The sequence below is a fragment of the Synchiropus splendidus genome, chromosome 1, assembly GCF_027744825.2.
Source record: "Synchiropus splendidus isolate RoL2022-P1 chromosome 1, RoL_Sspl_1.0, whole genome shotgun sequence".
NCBI lineage: Eukaryota > Metazoa > Chordata > Actinopteri > Syngnathiformes > Callionymidae > Synchiropus > Synchiropus splendidus.
The window spans coordinates 6,136,797-6,155,083 of NC_071334.1; the positions used below are offsets into that span (position 1 = coordinate 6,136,797).

At 44.3% G+C, this 18,287-nt stretch overlaps 1 protein-coding gene across 2 annotated transcripts in view; it reads right to left on the minus strand.

Annotated features, from left to right (window-relative positions):
- ano1a (anoctamin 1, calcium activated chloride channel a) overlaps positions 1 to 5,364 on the minus strand; it is a 45,423-nt gene extending 40,059 nt beyond the window's left edge. The window contains exon 1 of one of the 2 annotated variants that reach the window (XM_053854759.1): positions 5,193 to 5,364. Coding sequence is in view for 1 of the 2 variants with exons in the window: in XM_053854758.1 (XP_053710733.1) it covers positions 2,709 to 2,862 (154 nt within the window). In the remaining variant the exon portion in view is untranslated. Of the gene's footprint in view, positions 1 to 2,708; positions 3,012 to 5,192 lie in introns of those variants that run through there. The other variant, XM_053854758.1, reaches the window with a different exon arrangement.
- Positions 5,365 to 18,287: the final 12,923 nt, after the last annotated feature.

Consider the following 18,287-nt stretch of genomic DNA (forward strand, 5'->3'; position numbering starts at 1 on the left):
TTACTCATCAAGTATGAATATAACTATCATTTTTATATAAAAAAAAGCGTATATTTGTGATTTTCCAATCATGTTGGCATTGCAAAATGCCCATATCGGCCGGCCGATCAATCGGCTTTAGGCCAATGATGTTTCCCCACAGAAGGCTGGTGCCTCTCTACTTAGTTAAATCGGGTGGCAACTTCCTCTTTTGGCACTGTTGCGAACCCATAAACTGGCCGACAGCAGAGCAGAATCTAGTGAAATATTTAACTTGGTAATGGCAAACAACATTAGCAAGCGATAAATATCATGTCAGAACAGTAGCCTTCACTAAAAGATGCTCACTGCTGAAACATAAAAGTGTAGTCAGTTGTTCAGCGATAGCAAAGCGTGATGCAGCGTCTCGGTGGTTGACCACAGACTCGCTGCAGAATGGACCAGGGCTACTCAATTACATAATGAAGAGTGGCGCAGACTGACCTGAGCCAGAGCTTTCAAACTGTATTGATCTGGCCTGTGTATTGGCAGGTATCTTGTGATACGATACGTGTGCCGATACAGGAGTGGCGATACGATACATTGCGATACATTGCAATACTGTTAGTTCAACAATATATTGTAATGAGATCCATCATTTTGAGGTGGAAAATCAGATAATGCAGCATGAAATCATGTGCGTGAAAACGAATTTATGGTTATGGCGTCAGTCCAGCTAGATTTTTAACACAGGAATAAATCGCGCACTTGATTTAAAAAAAAACAAAAAACCTTAGTATCCAAGTATCTATGTATTAAATATCAATATATATGCAACTTAAAATACCAATACAATATCACTGGATTAAAAGGATTCAATATCACAGAATCAAGTATCGCAATATTTGAGCCTATTGATATTTCCTTACATCCCTAACATTGGTCACACTAGTTGAATCACGACCGTATCTCAGGTAAATATACGCTTGGATATGGACTGCAACGGTGTTGTGATGTTTTCTTTGAAAGTGTCTCCACAGGTCCGAGTCTGTCACCGTCATGTCATGGTTTAAGGGGACCCCTGACACGTGTTGAGCAGAGTGGACCAAGAGTGTCCAAATGAAGCCTTACGTTAAGGCACATCATTCGCAGAACATCACATGAACAAAGACAAATGAGGCCTTGTTTCCAGGAGACCAACTGCCTGGTTGTGGGACTTTCACAAAGTGTTCTGCGTGACCAGAGCCAACCAGATGACTCGTCTTTTAATATGATGACGCTCTATTGATAACAGAGGCAGCACGTTCCCGGACCGTCCCACTGGCTCTGTATTGGCAAGCGACACCTGTGCGTTACAGTCTTCTATTTTATTATGATGTCATGATTTCAATGTATTTTTGAGACGAGTTCGCAAGTTTCTACTCAGCCAAACTACGAAACAGTGAAATTTTCAGGATTCAGGACGAATAGCAGTTGCCCACATGAGAAAAGAATGCAAACAAACGGTACCCTCTGAGACAGAGCGCATATACGACAGCTTCATTAACACGTCTTTGCTGCGCATATATTAGCAGGTAATGGCTTTTTACAGCTCTGGCAGGTCTGATTTGTCGGAGGCGCAGGTTGACAGCCTTGCAGCCAAGGTGTGAGCACAGCCCACCAGCCTCACCCAGCAGACCAGGGCGCGCCCAGCTACAGCCAGGCGAGTGGAGGGGCTGGGACCAGAGGTGAGCGCTCCTGGAAACTTGACGCTCCCTTTCACATTTTGTCAACTGACCACACCCACTGGCTGGTAGAACAAGAGGGTAGTCAGGAGGCAGAAGACACAGGGAGAAAAGGCGACGAGAGGGGAATTTAAAGGTCATAAATCATGCTTCAACCTTTGGAGAGTGGTAGAAATTGTAAAGATGAAATAAATATCTACACTGTACAGATCTCTGAGGCATACCACCACATGCACAGAGTAACAATCTTTTCAAAAATCTCCTTCAACTTAGGTCTCCATTGACTCCGTCTACATGTTGCACGACTGGGATGAGTTTCTATGTCCGAGTCTAGAAGCGCGCAGAAAAGGCCACCTCATCAGATCAGATGGACATGAAAGAACGGCAGTGACAGAATCGCCGCTTGGAGCATTCATTGGACATACAGACTGAATAGTAATTGTATCTATAGTAATTGTTGCTCGCCACTCTGCGGTGCTCACAGCCGACCTCCGCCTGGAGGAGGAGGTGAACGCTTCTGATCAAGGTGTTTGAAAACCCTCAGAGAGAATAAACGTTCAACCTACACATGTATGAGGAGGGTATGAAAATAAGCCTTGGTGTAATTTTATATACACATATATTAACACACATATATTCAATAATAATAATAATAATAATATGTCTCTCATTTGGTGGGAATATATCCTTCTGTTCTGATAGTTCTTCTGGAGCACGCAGATTGTCGCTTATTGTTTTTCTTGTTTATCAATTATGGCACAGCCGCTCTTCCACCTTCACCTCTCTCCACTGATCAACCTCCCGTTGTGACCCCTTCAGGTGAAGCAACCTCACTGTTGTCTTCTTCACCTGGATCACCTCCGCTGACTGACGTGACTTACTCACAAGCCTCATAGAAATAGCTTCAACCACCGAGAGAATCGAGGGAAAATGACTAAGTGACTATCAGAATGGTCGTCATTCAAAAAAGAGAGAGCTCCGACTTGTTTATTTGATTTCTCCGGTCGCAAAACCTTGGCGTCTTACCGGGCAGCTCGGCGCCTCCGCGGTGATCGGAGCCCCGCGCCGGCTCCTCTCCAGCATCCTGACGCTCCATCGTCTTTGAATGTTGGCTCGGTGTATTGGTAAGAGCCGAGGAGGCGCTCAGCCGCGCAGCCTCGTCGGTCCGTGCGTGGGGCATGGTGAGCGACTGCAGCTTCCACACATCCTCGTGAGAATTGGACGGACAGGACCACGGAACCGGACCGTCGGTGTCGTGGCTGTGCGTAAAGCAGGAGCGGGGAGCGAGGACTCCTCCGCCGGCTGCCGATCAACTGATCAGTGAGAGACGCCAAGTGTTGGAATCCACTCACGCACTGTGCAGCTCGTCATCATGCCAAAAGCTGCGTGGCCTCGTGATGCATTCACATCCCGAGGGAAAAAGAACATCGTGAATTCCCTTTAAACCTGGCAGTGGGCGTTGTGTTGACAATGCAACATTGTGTTAATGATCAAAGAAATTGAACGGATGAAAAGTCAGATGCCGTTTTTTTTCAAAGATATTTAGTTTAAAATGCACCAAGCTTTTATTTAATATTGTCCCTGCACTGACTGACTGTGGTCAGTATTTCATAAATTATTGTGCATTGTAAATAGGTCATCTCCAAGAAACAAGGTTCTTTTGGGTCCAAAAAGTGTGGTCTTATTTTTAAATGTCATTAATGCATCCGAAAAGTTTGAACCCTATTTTACCTGATTTCATTATCAAAATGATGCTGACTGTACTTTAATCTTTAGTGTTTTTTGCCATGTAAGAATCTTGATTTTTGCTGTATTATTGCCACCAGATGACACTGTTTCTATAAGTGCAGGAGTCAAGGTCACAAGCAGGCCGGTGCCCTCATGACTTGAGTTGACTCTCACTGGTAGTGAAATAGGGTCAGCATGCAAAAGCCAACCTCCCTGTAGCACATAATGGATAGGGGAACTGTTGAGATGAAGTTTCTCTCTTCTCTCAACTGTCTCTTCAAATGCAAGGGAAAGTTTATCTACAATTCGAATGATGACAGGAAGACGTTGAATGCTTTGAAAATAGATTAGATTAGATTAGATTATCTGGCCTCTATTAGTCCCATGAAATTCATGCGTTACATGTATTGCATCCCGTCTGTTATGGGGTGGTTCAAAAATGAAAGGGCATATAAGTCTTGCCTAATGTTACAGCTCAAATATGACCTTTTCAAAAACTGAAAGTGGAACAATACTGGTTTCACAGAGACATATTCAGAGTGTATTAGTCTAAGATTATGGATATTCAAAATTGATTTTTCAACACAGTGTGTGTGTGTCATGGTCTGTTCCACTGGTTAGCCTTGTCACTCTAGGTGATAGTTTTGAGTAAGAAACTACATGACCTTGCTGCCATAAATAGTCCTGAGAACCTTTTGAGATTTCGACATTACTTCACATGGCTTTACTGGTGACACACAGAGTTGCACGATACTTTGTGTGGTTATAGCAGACCGGAGCTCCTCATGGGATATAACTGCTGACTGCTCACAAGTGTACTCCCGGAGCGCTCATCATCTTCCACCAACACAAGTCAAACGTAAAATGTAAAAAATATGAAAAGTATAATTCCCAAATCTTTGGGAATTGATGATAAAAATGAATGCAAACACCATAAAAGCGCTTTGTTAACATTGCAGCTAATTATACAAACATTTTTGAAAGGCTGTTCACACTGACTAATGAAGACAAGTCAACAAAGGTTTTATTATGGAATATTGACTCCTCTACTACTTGAATTACATGAAATTAAACATGTGGAATGGTTTTCAGGAATAAGCTTCTATGAGAGAAAACTTGATACAAATAGGGAATTTCGAGGTTCTTTCCGTGCTAAAAAACAACAAAACAAGTCCGCTTCAATGCGTCATGTCCTCTCGGCCAGAGAATGAATGTTTGTTCAGTTGAAAGTAGTTAAACGTTCTGAGTAGTGGGTTTCTGGGATTTGCAGCACTCTTTTTCCCATGGCACGTGAACGCAGCACCGTTCCTCCGCCGGCATCAAGCTCCATGGTAACCGCGCGCTCCGGCTCCGTTCTCTCCGGCGCGGGGCGCCTGGAGCGCACGTGCGCCGCCTCACAGACCAGAAACACCCGCCGTCACACACCTGCAGGTCGACGCGCGCGGTGATACGTTTGGTACTGACGACAAAAGAAGTTCGCTTCAAAACCAAATGACTGAGAACAACTACGCTGCACCTGTTGGGAAACAGTTTCGCAATTAAATGATTTTTTTAAACGTCTTCAAGGAAGCGTCTCCCACTAAAACCGCTCCAGAAAGATGTTCGAACTCATCTCTCGACTCAACCACAGACCACAGGTATTGACGACGCTCTGGGACGACACTGGCGACTCACCGGGGGAAGACGCGCGGCGGAAGGTTCGAAAATAAAAGCTCATCCGCTCCAGTTCCCCGGTGAACCGAGCGTTCAGGCCGACGTCCGCTGAGTGAAATCGCTTCCTACCTTTGCTCCGCGACTCAGGTATCCGACGGTGAGCAGCGAAGGGAGACTCGGTGAAGAAGGGAGGACTCTCCCCTCCGACAGACGGGTGGAGGAGGAAGTGGCGCTGTCTCCGCAGGTGAGGGATACTCTCCTCCCACGGAAGCGCTCAGGTGTCGTGTGCTGCGCTACACGCTCGTCCCGAAATGACTCGCTTCTCGCGGAGGTCCGCCGCAGAAAGGGAGACCCGGGTGCGACGCATTCCTCTGCAGACGTGTGCAGACCTGCAGCAGACTCTGTTCAAATCCCTCAGGTCTGAGAAAAGCCTCCTGGAGAGTCGCCACTCCCAGCCAGTGATGCAAATGACTTGTTCCAAATTTCCCAATGATGTTGTATTAATGCCCGGCAGCATTTCTAAATGTTCGGAAGAAACTTGAACATGATTGACACACTATATTTGGAGAACCAGACGCGCAGGCTTTGTGTGGAAGGGAGGACCTGCAGCAAACCAGGACATGCCAGGCTTTGTTTGTACTCTTTGGTCAGATTGAGAGGCCCTTTTGTTTTTCAACTAAACCATCTTGGATTTACTTTAGTATCTAGCAAGCTGTTATTATTGTGGTGGCGTAACCAGGAAGATTAAGCATTCATCATCATTTAACAGTATGTTTTCTTTCATATTTTCCATGACTTAGTAGTATACATTAGATTATCTTGTGTGTATTTTACCAAACTGATTTAATGCATTTTTTTATTCATTGTTGTCAACATTAAACATTCCAGAATATGATAAATATTTAATAAATGTTGAAGGATTTAAGTGAAATTCGGAGTATCGTCATTGAGCTTTAGTTTGCTACTACTGCTGTCACTACTTTGGGTGTCTGTTTCCGCTTTTCTGAAGCGGCGGCGTCTTGCACGTCCTGCCTCATCATTCCTGGGAAGGTACAGTAGTCGGCAGTAGTTCCTAAGTGAAGTTAGTTAAAGCCTTCAGGCATGAAACCTCTTCACAGTAGGAGTGTAACGGCTACTGGTATACACAAGTCACACTTGTGATGGAAGGTAATTCAGCGTCTTTTAGAAATCACCAGCAAACTGTGTTCATGATTGAAATCTACCTCGAATCAATACATAGCGATTTTTGTCTTTAATTCTGGTTAAACAAAGTCCAGACTGCAAAGATCTGTGTGTGATGTCAGCAGGCTGATCACAACTGTATGAATTACAATGGACCCAATATATGTTTAAGTGCTTTATTTCAGAATCACAAGGATTAAAATAAACACACACACACACCAAAAGGAATTTGTACATTTGTACTTCTATCTTGGGGGACATTGTCAGGTTTCTCTTTGCGATAACCCTTTCCCCAGCCTCTCCCCTTAAACCTAACCATCCAAAACACATGACTCACCTGAACCAGGACTCTGAACCAAACTGAAACCCAGTTGTAATGACCCAGTTATTTTGAAGTCTTCTTTCTAAAATTGAGGCTTAACCTTGTGGGTGGGGTCCAGCTAAACGTCCCCACAAAGTCATTTGGTCCTCACAAGGATAGTGTTTTGTCAAGAATTGGTCCCCCACAAAGAACAGGATAAACAACCCCCCGCACATACACAGGTTAGTATCTCTCATACACACACACAAAACGCATTTACACACAGCCACTGATCCAAAGGGAAAGCAGGAAAAAGGGGCTGACATCATAAGAGCTATTCTTCACTCCGCTCTTTTTCAATCTCCGTTTCATGGAAGAAGAAATACTGACAGTACTGTATGCAGTGTATCAGTCAGGAAGCTAAGTGATATAATATATTCAAAACAGTCACAGAACATGTCAAATAACATGTGAGATGTCTGTCACGTATCAGAGAATTGAAATAAACATTCACTCATTCTGAATCCAACTGACAGAGTCGCTCATATCTGCTGCTGGGTGTTTGTTGAGGCGACGCTCATGAGCTGCTGCCAGAAATGTTTTTTTCTCCTTGAAAAATCCAACACAATCACTATTATTACCTCAGAGTTTCAGATGTTTCTGGACTGCTAGCTATTGACTCCCAAAACAGCCTATTGAACAAGAACTGTTACGCAGTTGCCATGGGCTTAGTTTCGAAGACTAACTTCCCACCAGCTTTCCCTCACCTGTACGAAGGATGGATACGCCTGTCTGAGCCGTCCACATCCTCAGCGTGGAGATCTGGGGTGTGGGGACACTGTGGGGGTCCTCCGGAATGCCAATATCGGCATAGCAATAGAAGGACTGGAATTGTTTGCTGTGGCTTGAACACCCGAGCAAAGTGATTGTGTGTGTTAAAATCATTACACCATTGTGTCTAAACTAATCTGAGCAAATGAATTACGACCCTTTAAACTGAAGTAGGGTGAGTGAGAGGTAATAAATTCTGCTTCCTGAAGATGAAATGATTTCCAATAGGTGGCTCATAAAAGTTATTTGCTGGGCTCTATGAGACTGGTGTGCAAGACCTCCCTCCTTCTGTTTTCATTATCCAGCCTGAAATGATCTCACCAGGACACCCATTTTACTGTGCCCATATTCAGTGTTTTAAAAAATGGACCACAAACACTGCTGCGTCATGATCTTCCTGGAAACACCGGTGGCAGCAGCAATGTGCATTGGACCTCAAAAACAAAGGTTATTGACTAAAGTCTTTTTTTCGAGGCCATGCGATCGACTCGCACCTAGTCAACATGTGGACGATGCCTGTCATTCATCACTGTCTACTGTAACTTGTCATATTCTCCTTTAAAAAGAGTCCCTGAAAGGGGTGGTGGGTGTTGACAGAAATAAGGATTGATTTCCATTCTGCAGCAAAAAGGGAGCGTGCTGGTGAAAAGCTGTCTACAATGATTGATTTACTATAGAAGACTTGACAAGCGAGGAAACTGCATTAACCCCCTGCTTTCATGAGTACACTACATTATGGCCTCTCTCTTCACTAGTGCTATTCAAACATGGCACTGTAAACAACATACTGCTCTGAATATATGTTCTTAATGTGTATTTGGAGTGATAATATCTATATAATCTAATGTGAAATACACATATCTTACATGTAATGCTTAACTTCATTTTTCTTCTCTCCAGGTTACACTCGCTCCAAATCACTATATGGTCAACAAACATCATGGTCCATTACCATAGCAAACTAGAATAGGCTGATCCGTGATGGACTCTTACTCACCTCTTCAGGACACCTATCCTCTGTACATCCTTCTCTGATGCTGCTGCCTTCCTCATATAGTACCACCTCTCACCTCCACCTCTCTTTCTCTAGATCCACATGGACACAGTGGTGCTCCTTCTCTGCTGGTCTCTACTTCACAGGTGCCCAATTTTCCCTCAAAAAAATGGTGGAATGTCCTGTAAAGATTTGAGATGAGATGTTCCCCAGGTGGAAATGTACCAGTCCTGGACCACTGCTCAACAGCTAGGGAGGAATTCAACACATTCTCTGTGGTTCTATGATGCGAAAGACAGAGCTGTCAGATGTAGAGGTCCTTCCTATTCTCAAGGTTTGGCCAGATGAGCCAGATCACAGATGCATGAGTTTTCCCCACGTGGTGGCTGGACTCCAGAGTTATGCAGAGAAGCTTGTCTCTATAGGAGAGATTCACGGCTGCACCGATGGTCCTCCATATTGAGAGAAACCAGTTCAGGTTGCTCTGGAATCCTTTCAGAATGGCACCTGGACGTCCGGCGGAGTGGGAGCCCCGAGGCAGGCTCAGGACACCAGATTATGTGTCTTGGTTGACCTGGCGACACCCTGGTTTTGTTCTGGAGGAGTTGGATCAGGTTTGTTGGGAGAAGGAAGTGAAGGCCTTCAGCTGCTGTCCCCCACCAGCACAAAGGAATTTCACTTCTAACAACATTGCTCAAGTGTCTGACCACCAAAAGAAGCTTGAATCCAATGTTGTTTATCAGAATTCACTAGAGCCTCAGTCGCCTCAGCCAGTGGTGTCACTCTTACCCCAACTGTGAAGCCTTCAGGCTGGTGAGGAATTTTACATCAACACCACTGTATTTCACGTCATAAATCCTTACCTGAAATGACCTTTTGAATTTTCTGTGACAACATTTTTTTCCTCTTAATAATTCTCCAGCAAATAAAAGAATTTGTGGAGGTAAATACACTGCAAATAGCTCTTCCACCAACAAAGCCTCAGGGCTGCATGTTGCTCTTCTGACCAGAGGCATCAGTGACAGGAGCAACGAACCGAGCGTCACACGCCATGAGAAGTGAAGCCATTGTTGTTTCTGCCATCGCTGACACAATTCTTTTTGTTCCTAATGTTATGGATATCATGCGCTGTACAACCATCTGAAAAATCCCTTTCACTTTAATGTATGTTTCTCTTACTGTCTTCGTACTGTATCTTCTGCATATCCAGAAGCTCTCCTCCTCAGAGACGGTACTAAAAGGCCCGGCCGTTCGATGGATGTTAATCCACAATTTGACACGTTATTATGCGTAGAATGAATAGAGCGCCACCCCATAGTTCACCCTAACCCCAGCCTACGTCATTCTTTTCCCTGTTGTGCTGCCAATGCGTCAACATGCAACGCAGAAGTCTGCCTTTTTCGTCAATATAGGACGCAAAAGGCAACTTTCCCAACCTCACTGTATGACGCCATGGGAGTGAGGCTGTGTTGACAGGCTCCGTCTTCTTCCCGCCATCATTCACACCAATGGCGGATCAGTCATCAGCACACTGGATGTACTACTCTCTGGAGACGGAGCTGTTCAAACACGTCCCAACAGTCCTGCACAGACTGCAGGAAAACCATGGGATCCAAGTGTGTCTACATCCTCAGTGAGTGGAAACGCCCCAGTTCAGGTCCTTAGTCAATTCTGATCATTTATCATTGTTGCCAAGTGAATTACACACACGCCATGTGGTGCGCTCAGGTGAGGAAATCAGTTTCAGCAGCTTGACTTTCTGTGCATTCCAGTATAGTGGGATGATTTAAAGCAGGGCTGGGACACTCAATTCATTCATGCTGTACTGTGGCTGTTGTCAAGTCAAAAGAAAGGTGACGGTTTACAGTGGAGAGAAAACCGAACTGTGAGTAATGTCAAGGTCTGTGACCAGGGGTGGCACTGTGAGCTCTTCAGTCCTTCTGGTTTCAGTGTGAGCCGAGGAAGAACATGCGAAGGATGACAGGTAGCGAGGAGGCATTTCTGACTGTTATACTGGACTCAGTACACAGCAATCGTGCTGACTGATACCAGTTTAACTTCACCCAGTCCCATCATACTCCAGCTACTGGGCTACATGCTAGCTTAGTCCAGCTACTGGCTACATGCTATCTTAGTCCAGCTACTGGCTACATGTTAGCTTAGTCCAGCTACTGGGCTACAAGCTAGCTTAGTCCAGCTACTGGCTACATGCTAGCTTAGTCCAGCTACTGGCTACATGTTAGCTTAGTCCAGCTACTGGGCTACAAGCTAGCTTAGTCCAGCTACTGGCTACATGCTAGCTTAGTCCAGCTACTGGCTACATCCTAGCTTAGTCCAGCTACTGGCTACATGCTAGCTCAGTCCAGCTACTGGCTACATGCTAGCTTAGTCCAGCTACTGGCTACATCCTAGCTTAGTCCAGCTACTGGGCTACATGGTAGCTTAGTCCAGCTACTGGCTACATGCTAGCTTAGTCCAGCTACTCAGCTACATGCTAGCTTAGTCCAGCTACTGGGCTACATGCTAGCTCAGTCCAGCTACTGGCTACATGCTAGCTTAGTCCAGCTACTGGCTACATGCTAGCTTAGTCCAGCTATTAACCCCATCATCCTGGTCGTGGAGTCCGACTAAGAGAAATTCCAATTTCTCTCCAGTAGTCATCGGACCAAGCTGGAACTGAGCAGGACTAAAGTAATTATTTGGTTTTTCTGGGTCGTCAGGTAAACGTGCTGGTAGTTTTACTCTGATACCAAGGCCACGTAAATACAATCAAAGGGCTGCACTTTGCCCAGGTCTGCTTTGAAGGCACAGAATTAGAGGAAACCTATTTGAAAGTGATAATGCTGTAGTCCAGTCTGTCTTTCACAAGAACAGCAGAGTAGTTCTTTGTCTATAGAGCTACTCTTTCATTCTGATGAGCAGCAATTTAACCAATATAGACAACAGTTGAGAAGCTCCTGCTTAACAAAGAATCCAATAACAAAACAGCAGTTTAATATTCAGAGCAAACGTTTTGTCAAACCAGAATCTGACAGGGAAAAGAAGTGTCTTCCTGTGGGAATGGCCTGAGTAATAGAAGCAAAACAGAAGAGTGAGTGGTTGAAATTGGATGTCTGGTTTTATCTAAAATGTTTGTTTTGAAAAACTGTGCGCACCAGATAAGGACATTCTAGCTCATGCGACCCAAGGGCATGGTGTCAAACGGATGGCCTTGGGGCCAAATTTGGTCAACCAGTTTCTTGGATATCAGAAACTTGTAGAAACGGCAAAATGGATGTGGGCGGAAAAGAATGAATGCTAGATAAAGGAGGCCAAACACAGAAGTTATTATGCTCTGGGAAATGAAAGCAATCCGACGCACACTTCCTGTGAAGGCCATGGTCACTTGGCAACATGCTACTGCCTCAACTCAGACATGCGATCACGTCCATTGTGACAAACAGCGCCACACATTTGTGTGTTCTCACCTCTCTCACAAGAATCTCTCACTGGGGTTTCATGTCAACACACTCTGGTCTTGTGTTTGTATTCGAGCAGAAAGTGGACAGACCAGCTTGACCACCGGCTCCACAGTCTGCTGTGAGCACGTCATGGTGAAGGAGGAATCAAAAGCTGGGGGTCATGTTTGCTAAACAGTTCCCAGGAAGGTGTCTGGCGGACCGCAGTGAAATACTTGTGTGTTTCTACTGGACAGACCCACGTTTACACACAACACTTCAATCCAGACGCAGATCAGGGAGGAGTATGATGATGCCCTTATCATGGGATCATCTTATCTCTCTGATCAGCAACAAGCATCTAAGACCATGATCAAGTCATTCATTGATAGAGAAAAGTGTTTGGAGGGGTGGGGGTGGGTTGTAACAGGGTTTGAGGGGTGGGGGGGTCCCCATCTTTCTTGGAGAAACACCCCTGGACAGTGATAATAACCCTATTCACTTAGCATATAAACTACATCCGTCAAACAGGACAACTAAGCATGACGCCGCAAAAGTGTAACTGTGAAAGACTCCAGCCTCCTGCAAACATCTCTTTTAGTCAGCTCAGCCAACGCATGAAGAATGTCTATAGAACTAACATGTCTGTAGCTGCACCTGATGAGTCACACTGCTCACGCAGATGCTGAAGCTCCTGTGACGCTGAAGCTGCGGTGAATAATTCCCTTCCTACTGGGAGGACATCTACTTGTTTTGTGAATAAACTTTTCATTTTAACCTCCCTTGATAAAACATGCAGATTTCAGCAACGATTCATTTCACAGCATCTTGTACTAGACTTTGAGAGTTTGTCTTTGTTGATGTTTGTCTCAAAGAGTCGGATCATTGGTCTCAGTTATCGCATCTGTTGCGTAAAATGAGTTTGTACAGTTGAGCGGAAAACAAGGAAGCAGCCCTATTGTAATGACCTGAGAGCAGTGTTTTTCAACCGCTCTGCCGCGACGCACTAGTGTGCCGGGAGAGACGGTGAGGTGCGCTGTGGGAATTGATCCAGTTTGACCTCATTTGTCCGGAGAGAGAGGTGGGCTTATGATGACAATAAATCATGGACAATTAGAACCTGTTGACCATCTACCAACGCGAGGAGATCACATGCATTTGGTCGCATTCTTTCTATACATTATAGATCTGTGATGACGTGTTGACTCCTCGCTCAGTCACTCATCTACCCTCACAGTGAAGAAGCCGGTCAAATGCGCAACTTACAGTCCTTTAACATGACGTCTCATATCAAAATTTGAAGTGAGACGTCAGGCGAACCAAATAAGCTCATTTTTTGCAGGCAAGAGTCTTAGCTCGGACGGACCTTGAAAAACTTGACCTCTCTCGCCTGTCTTACTGGGGAACATGCCACGTCACCCCCATTTTGTCGTCCATGCATTGGCTCCCTGAACAATATAGGATCCATTTCAAAATCCTTCTGTTTGCATTCAAGTGCTTCCCCAACCTCTGTGACCTGCTTCGGCTGTACAACCCCACACTGACGCTAAGGTCTGTTAGTCAGATGCTCTTTTCTGTGGCGGTCCAGACGCTGTGGAATCTGCACGCACTCCAGGCCTCCTCGTCTTTTTAGCCTGGCCTTCAAGAAAGTGAGATTTAATGTTGTGTTTTTATCTTCTTGTGTTGGACTGGTGTTATTTGATTGCACCTGTGTTCCTTGACCAGTCACTGGAAGCGACATAAGAGGAGCTATAAAAACCTGAGTGAGCTTGGAAGTGAGACGTCGCCACACCATTTCCACGGAGGAGCAGAGGACAGTCACCCATGAGGACTCCATGTGACTTGGTCTGAGAAATGGATATCTGAAAGCTTATGACAAAACATGACCTTACAGCATTCCATATAAGCATCAGACTGGAAGGGAATTCAATGGAAGATGGGAAGGCTGATGGATGTTTGTGCTTCAATGAGAAGAGAGTCTGAGGTGAAGAACCCAGTGGTTGCTATAATAATAATAATAATAATAACTGATATGCCGAGACAAACCCCAGCGTGATACACGTTGCGACTTTTCCGCTGAGACAGTGTCTAACTTTCCAACTGAAAGTGCAAAACGACCCCACTCAACTGCAAATGTCAGGCCGTGCCCAACATTATAGGTTAATGATGCCACTGCTGAAGTGCACTTGATGAAGAGCCAGAGAGGAGGGGGAGGTGGAGGGGGTGGGAAAGAACAAGGACCTCTAATCATCAGCCTCCTAATCCACGACTACCATTTCCTGTTTGGACTCCAAATTCATGCAAGGAGCTCACGTCAAATTCTTTCCAGTTTTATCCTCGATTTTGATACCATCAGCTTTTCCTGTTGGTATCTTCCACGTCTTCACGTCTTTCAAGTCCTGCGGCTGCTCTTCGTGCCCTTATAGCCAGTGCCGGTCGGTGTATTAGTTCTTCTGTTTGGACGTCACAACTGGATAACTTGTTTCACTTCTCTTTTCCCTTTTCATGCTAAGTCTCTAAACTTCAGTCTGACCTTCACACAGTACTGTTTCCAAACAGATAATACCTCATAAAACACCTGCAGTGATTCAGTCAAACACAATAATAAGTGTATTTCTACGTAGTTTATGGAGGTAGACCATTTAGATTTTTTATTTATTTATTTTTAAATTGGATAATTGAATATGCTGCCAGGTGTCAAGCACACTGTAGTTCTGTCCTGGCAGTGTTTGACACTGTAGCTGATGTTAGAAAAACATTTGCGTAAAGAAGAAGTGAACTACAGCTTCCCAACAGATGGAAACTCTATCAACACTGAAGACATTGTATTGAACAAGCATGTTCCTCATTGATCATCGCAGCAGCAAAGAGTGATGAGAAAGAGCGTTGCTTCTTCTGGATTAGCTCTGTCCAAGATCTTGTCAGGAATGAGGTTGACCTCTTTTCAGTTTTGGGGAGAGAGCTCTTGTCCGCGTCAGTCTCCAGGGAGATGATCCTACACCAGCTCTGGTAGCTTAATTTAGTCTCGGTGTGAACGTGACGGATGTCACAGACCCTCCGTACACCATAGTCCCAGCAAAAATAACCCTGCTAATGCTTTCCCATGCACCACGCTCGCTCCTTCCTGTTGTCCCACTGCTGCTCCGAACACATACACTTCCTGTCACAACACAAGTCTGAAATTAAAACAAGCTGCTTGTTGCTGGCTACTTCGGAGCGCCGGCACTTTTTCTCACAGTGCTTTTGGAAATCAAAGTACAACTGGTGAGTCTGGGGGCGTGTCATGTCATGCTGTTCCGGGCAAAGTGGCTGTTGTCAGCCGTGTGTTCCCGGGGACACGACATGTTCCATTGCGGAAATGTTCCGCTGCATCATTCAGGTGAAAAAATGAGGCCTTGTCTGTGTAAGGAGAGAATCATTTCAAAAATATGTTCTGAAAGGTAAAATGGAAAATGAGAACATTTGTAAAATAATAAGCATATCAGAACCCTGGGTGAAGATACAGAATATTTTACGTTTAAGAAACTTGTTTCGACACATTCCAGATTCAAGACATTCAAGTCTCGAGTGACCTGCTGTGTACGTCTTTCCATTCTGAGTCGTAAAACCAACCCCACTCAGAATGGTCTGAAGCTCCAGTGGAGAACCATCCTCAGCTGTCGCTAAGTCTATTCACCCAGGTGTCTCCGGTGCTGGGTTAGGACAAGGAGAAGGGGAGGAAGACCACCTGCGCTAAATAAAGTCTAAATCAAAAGAACTGCACTGTGTCGTCATCGTGGTCAACAACCGCTGAGAAGGTTCTTCTTGTTGTTGTTGTTGTTGTTTAGCACCACCACCAACCACCAACTAGGAAAATAAAAAAAAGAAAAATAATAAGATAAAAAATAAAATAAACAGAAACTAATAAATAAATAACCCACAAACAACAAGGGCTGATGACAAATTCAACAGTCTGACAGCCGAAGGGAAGAAACTGTTCCTGTGACGGGAGGTTCAGGTCTGGATCCACCGCAGCCTCCTGATAGAGGGAAGAGGGAAAAACAGTCCATGAAAAAAAAAAAAAGCCCAGCCAAAAGGTGAACTAACTCCGTAACTGACACCAATAATACTGGTAGTAAGTCAGACGGAGTCATAGCCCTGATATTCATCCTTCGTTGGCGCCATCTTGAATCGTATTGATAACTTTTTCACATTTACAGTATAAACAGTCACTCTCACATTTGCACTTACATTTTATTTCCCGTCATATTAGAAGATAATAAATACCCCATTAATTGTGATCATGTTTTCATGCACCGTGCTTGTTTAGAAAGATTATTAAGCATCCAACACAGTAACATTCAGCAGGTCTATTTCTCACAGCTGTGTTCAAGACGGATTAAGAATGATCATACAGCTCCAGGTGGAATGGAGCCGCTAAGGGCCTCCCTTGTTTTTCTTTAGCAAGGTGGCAACATTAGCTAATGATAATGTAATGATCTTGCTGCGCAGGTTCGGTGATGTGCTAATGTGAGCCAGGGTAAACTGTGCAGAGCCACTTTGTGTAGTGATGTTTCAGTCGTGAATTTTGAAAACATAACTGTTGACTGGGTAAACACAGACGTCCCTCACTCACAACACAACAAAGGTCGGGGTATTTATTTAACAGTTGTTATCATATTATGTAATAAGTTATTAATTCATATTTCCCCTGCATCGAGTGAGTCCTCGGGCTCCGCTCTGTCAGAACAAAGTTGGACATTTGCTGGCCAAACAGAGAGCAGGATGAGAGTTCACGCTTTGAGAGGGCTGCTATAAACCCAGGTCATTGGACGATATGCACAGGGCTGATCTGAGGTGGTTCCTGAAGTTACTAGCCACCTCACATCCTCCAGACAACCCTTCAGCACTTTACATCCAAGCTGAAGTCACACCTCTTTGCACTGGCTTTTAATACAATCTGAGCATCCTTTTTTTAATGTTATTTATTGTACTGCTTTTTTATTATTTTCTCCTCTTTTATAATCTTTTATTCGAGTTCCGTCAAAATGCCTATTTTTGTCCTGTTTCTTCTGTATTTCTGATTGTATACATATTTTTATTGTTTTTTTGTAAAGCACTTTGGTCAGCACTTGCTGTAGAAATGTGCTAGACAAAAAAGATTGACCTTGACCTTGACCTTGGTCCTCCCGGAATCAGAAGTAGTGCCCACAGAGAGGGCTGCAATGGGTGCAGGTTTGTTCTAACCACTGAAGCACACGCCGTTTAACCAATGAAGTAAGCCTCAACTAACTTAAGACTTACAGTCTTCACACATGCTGCAGGCCTGTCTGGAAGCGTCAGGTTGCCCTGCTATAGTCTGTTGCAGGTCCGTTTGGAAGCACCTGGACCTTCTGAGCCCAGTAATGTGGCAAGTCCTGTTACTGTAGATGCTGATGTTCTCTTTAAGACTGGTTTACTCAGGATCTGTCTGTAGTTTTATCTCACACTTATTTCAGTCAGTAAATATGCACTTATTTTTTTTACATCCCATAATTAATAATAGCCCCATCATCTTCATCTGTGTTGACTCTCCGATCGCATAACGCACTCTATGAGTTCTGAGGTTCTGAAAAACGCTGCATATACTGTATAAATCCAACATAGTATGTTGCACTTTTGTTTCACTTTGAATCCCACCGAGTGTCGCCCTCACTTTGGCGATAAAAAAAAAAGTCTTTCAGCTTCCTCAGTGGAGTGGAAAAGTACCGGTGTATAGGACGCGTGCATTCTTTGGTTCAGATTAACGACCGGGACAAGACTGTGCACAAACCTGACAAGCTGGTTTCCAGTTGATAAGCTGGCGTGGGTGTGGTGACAGTGATCCTCCGAGCAGCCCAACCCACCGCTGTTCACCTGCTGTGACGTCATCATGCCGAGCAGCCGCACAGCCTCGGAGTGGACCATTGTCTCCACCATGTGACCAAACCTGTTACTAATCCAAATACATCTTTTTGTTTATTTTCCCCACTGAGAATACTACTCATGTGTTTGATACTTACAACACTGAGCACATACTGTAATGTGGAGATCCAATGGAGTCCTTTAAAGAAGTAAAAATGAAATAAGTAAATAAAAAAAAAACTGTCTTCTGCACTAACCTGGCGCCCTCTAAGCTCATGTTACACATTTTGAATAAGGAATTAGTTCAAATTTAAATGGGTTTTTTTTTCCAGCCTTATGCAAACGTCTTTCAGACGCTGCTTCGCGACTCTGCCAGCCGGTTTTTGTACCACAAAATAAGACTAATACTTCCTAAATAAATATTCTCTGACAAACAACAGAACATTAAATGCGTTTTACTCATAGTATTTTTTACTACTGTCGCTGTTGTTGGTATATAATTAATATCCATTAATTATATGTTATTATTGCTTTTTTTTACACTAAGTTGCTTTTGTCTACTACCGACAGATGTATGGATGAGATGGAGACAGTTGAGAGGAAATAGAAGGATTTTT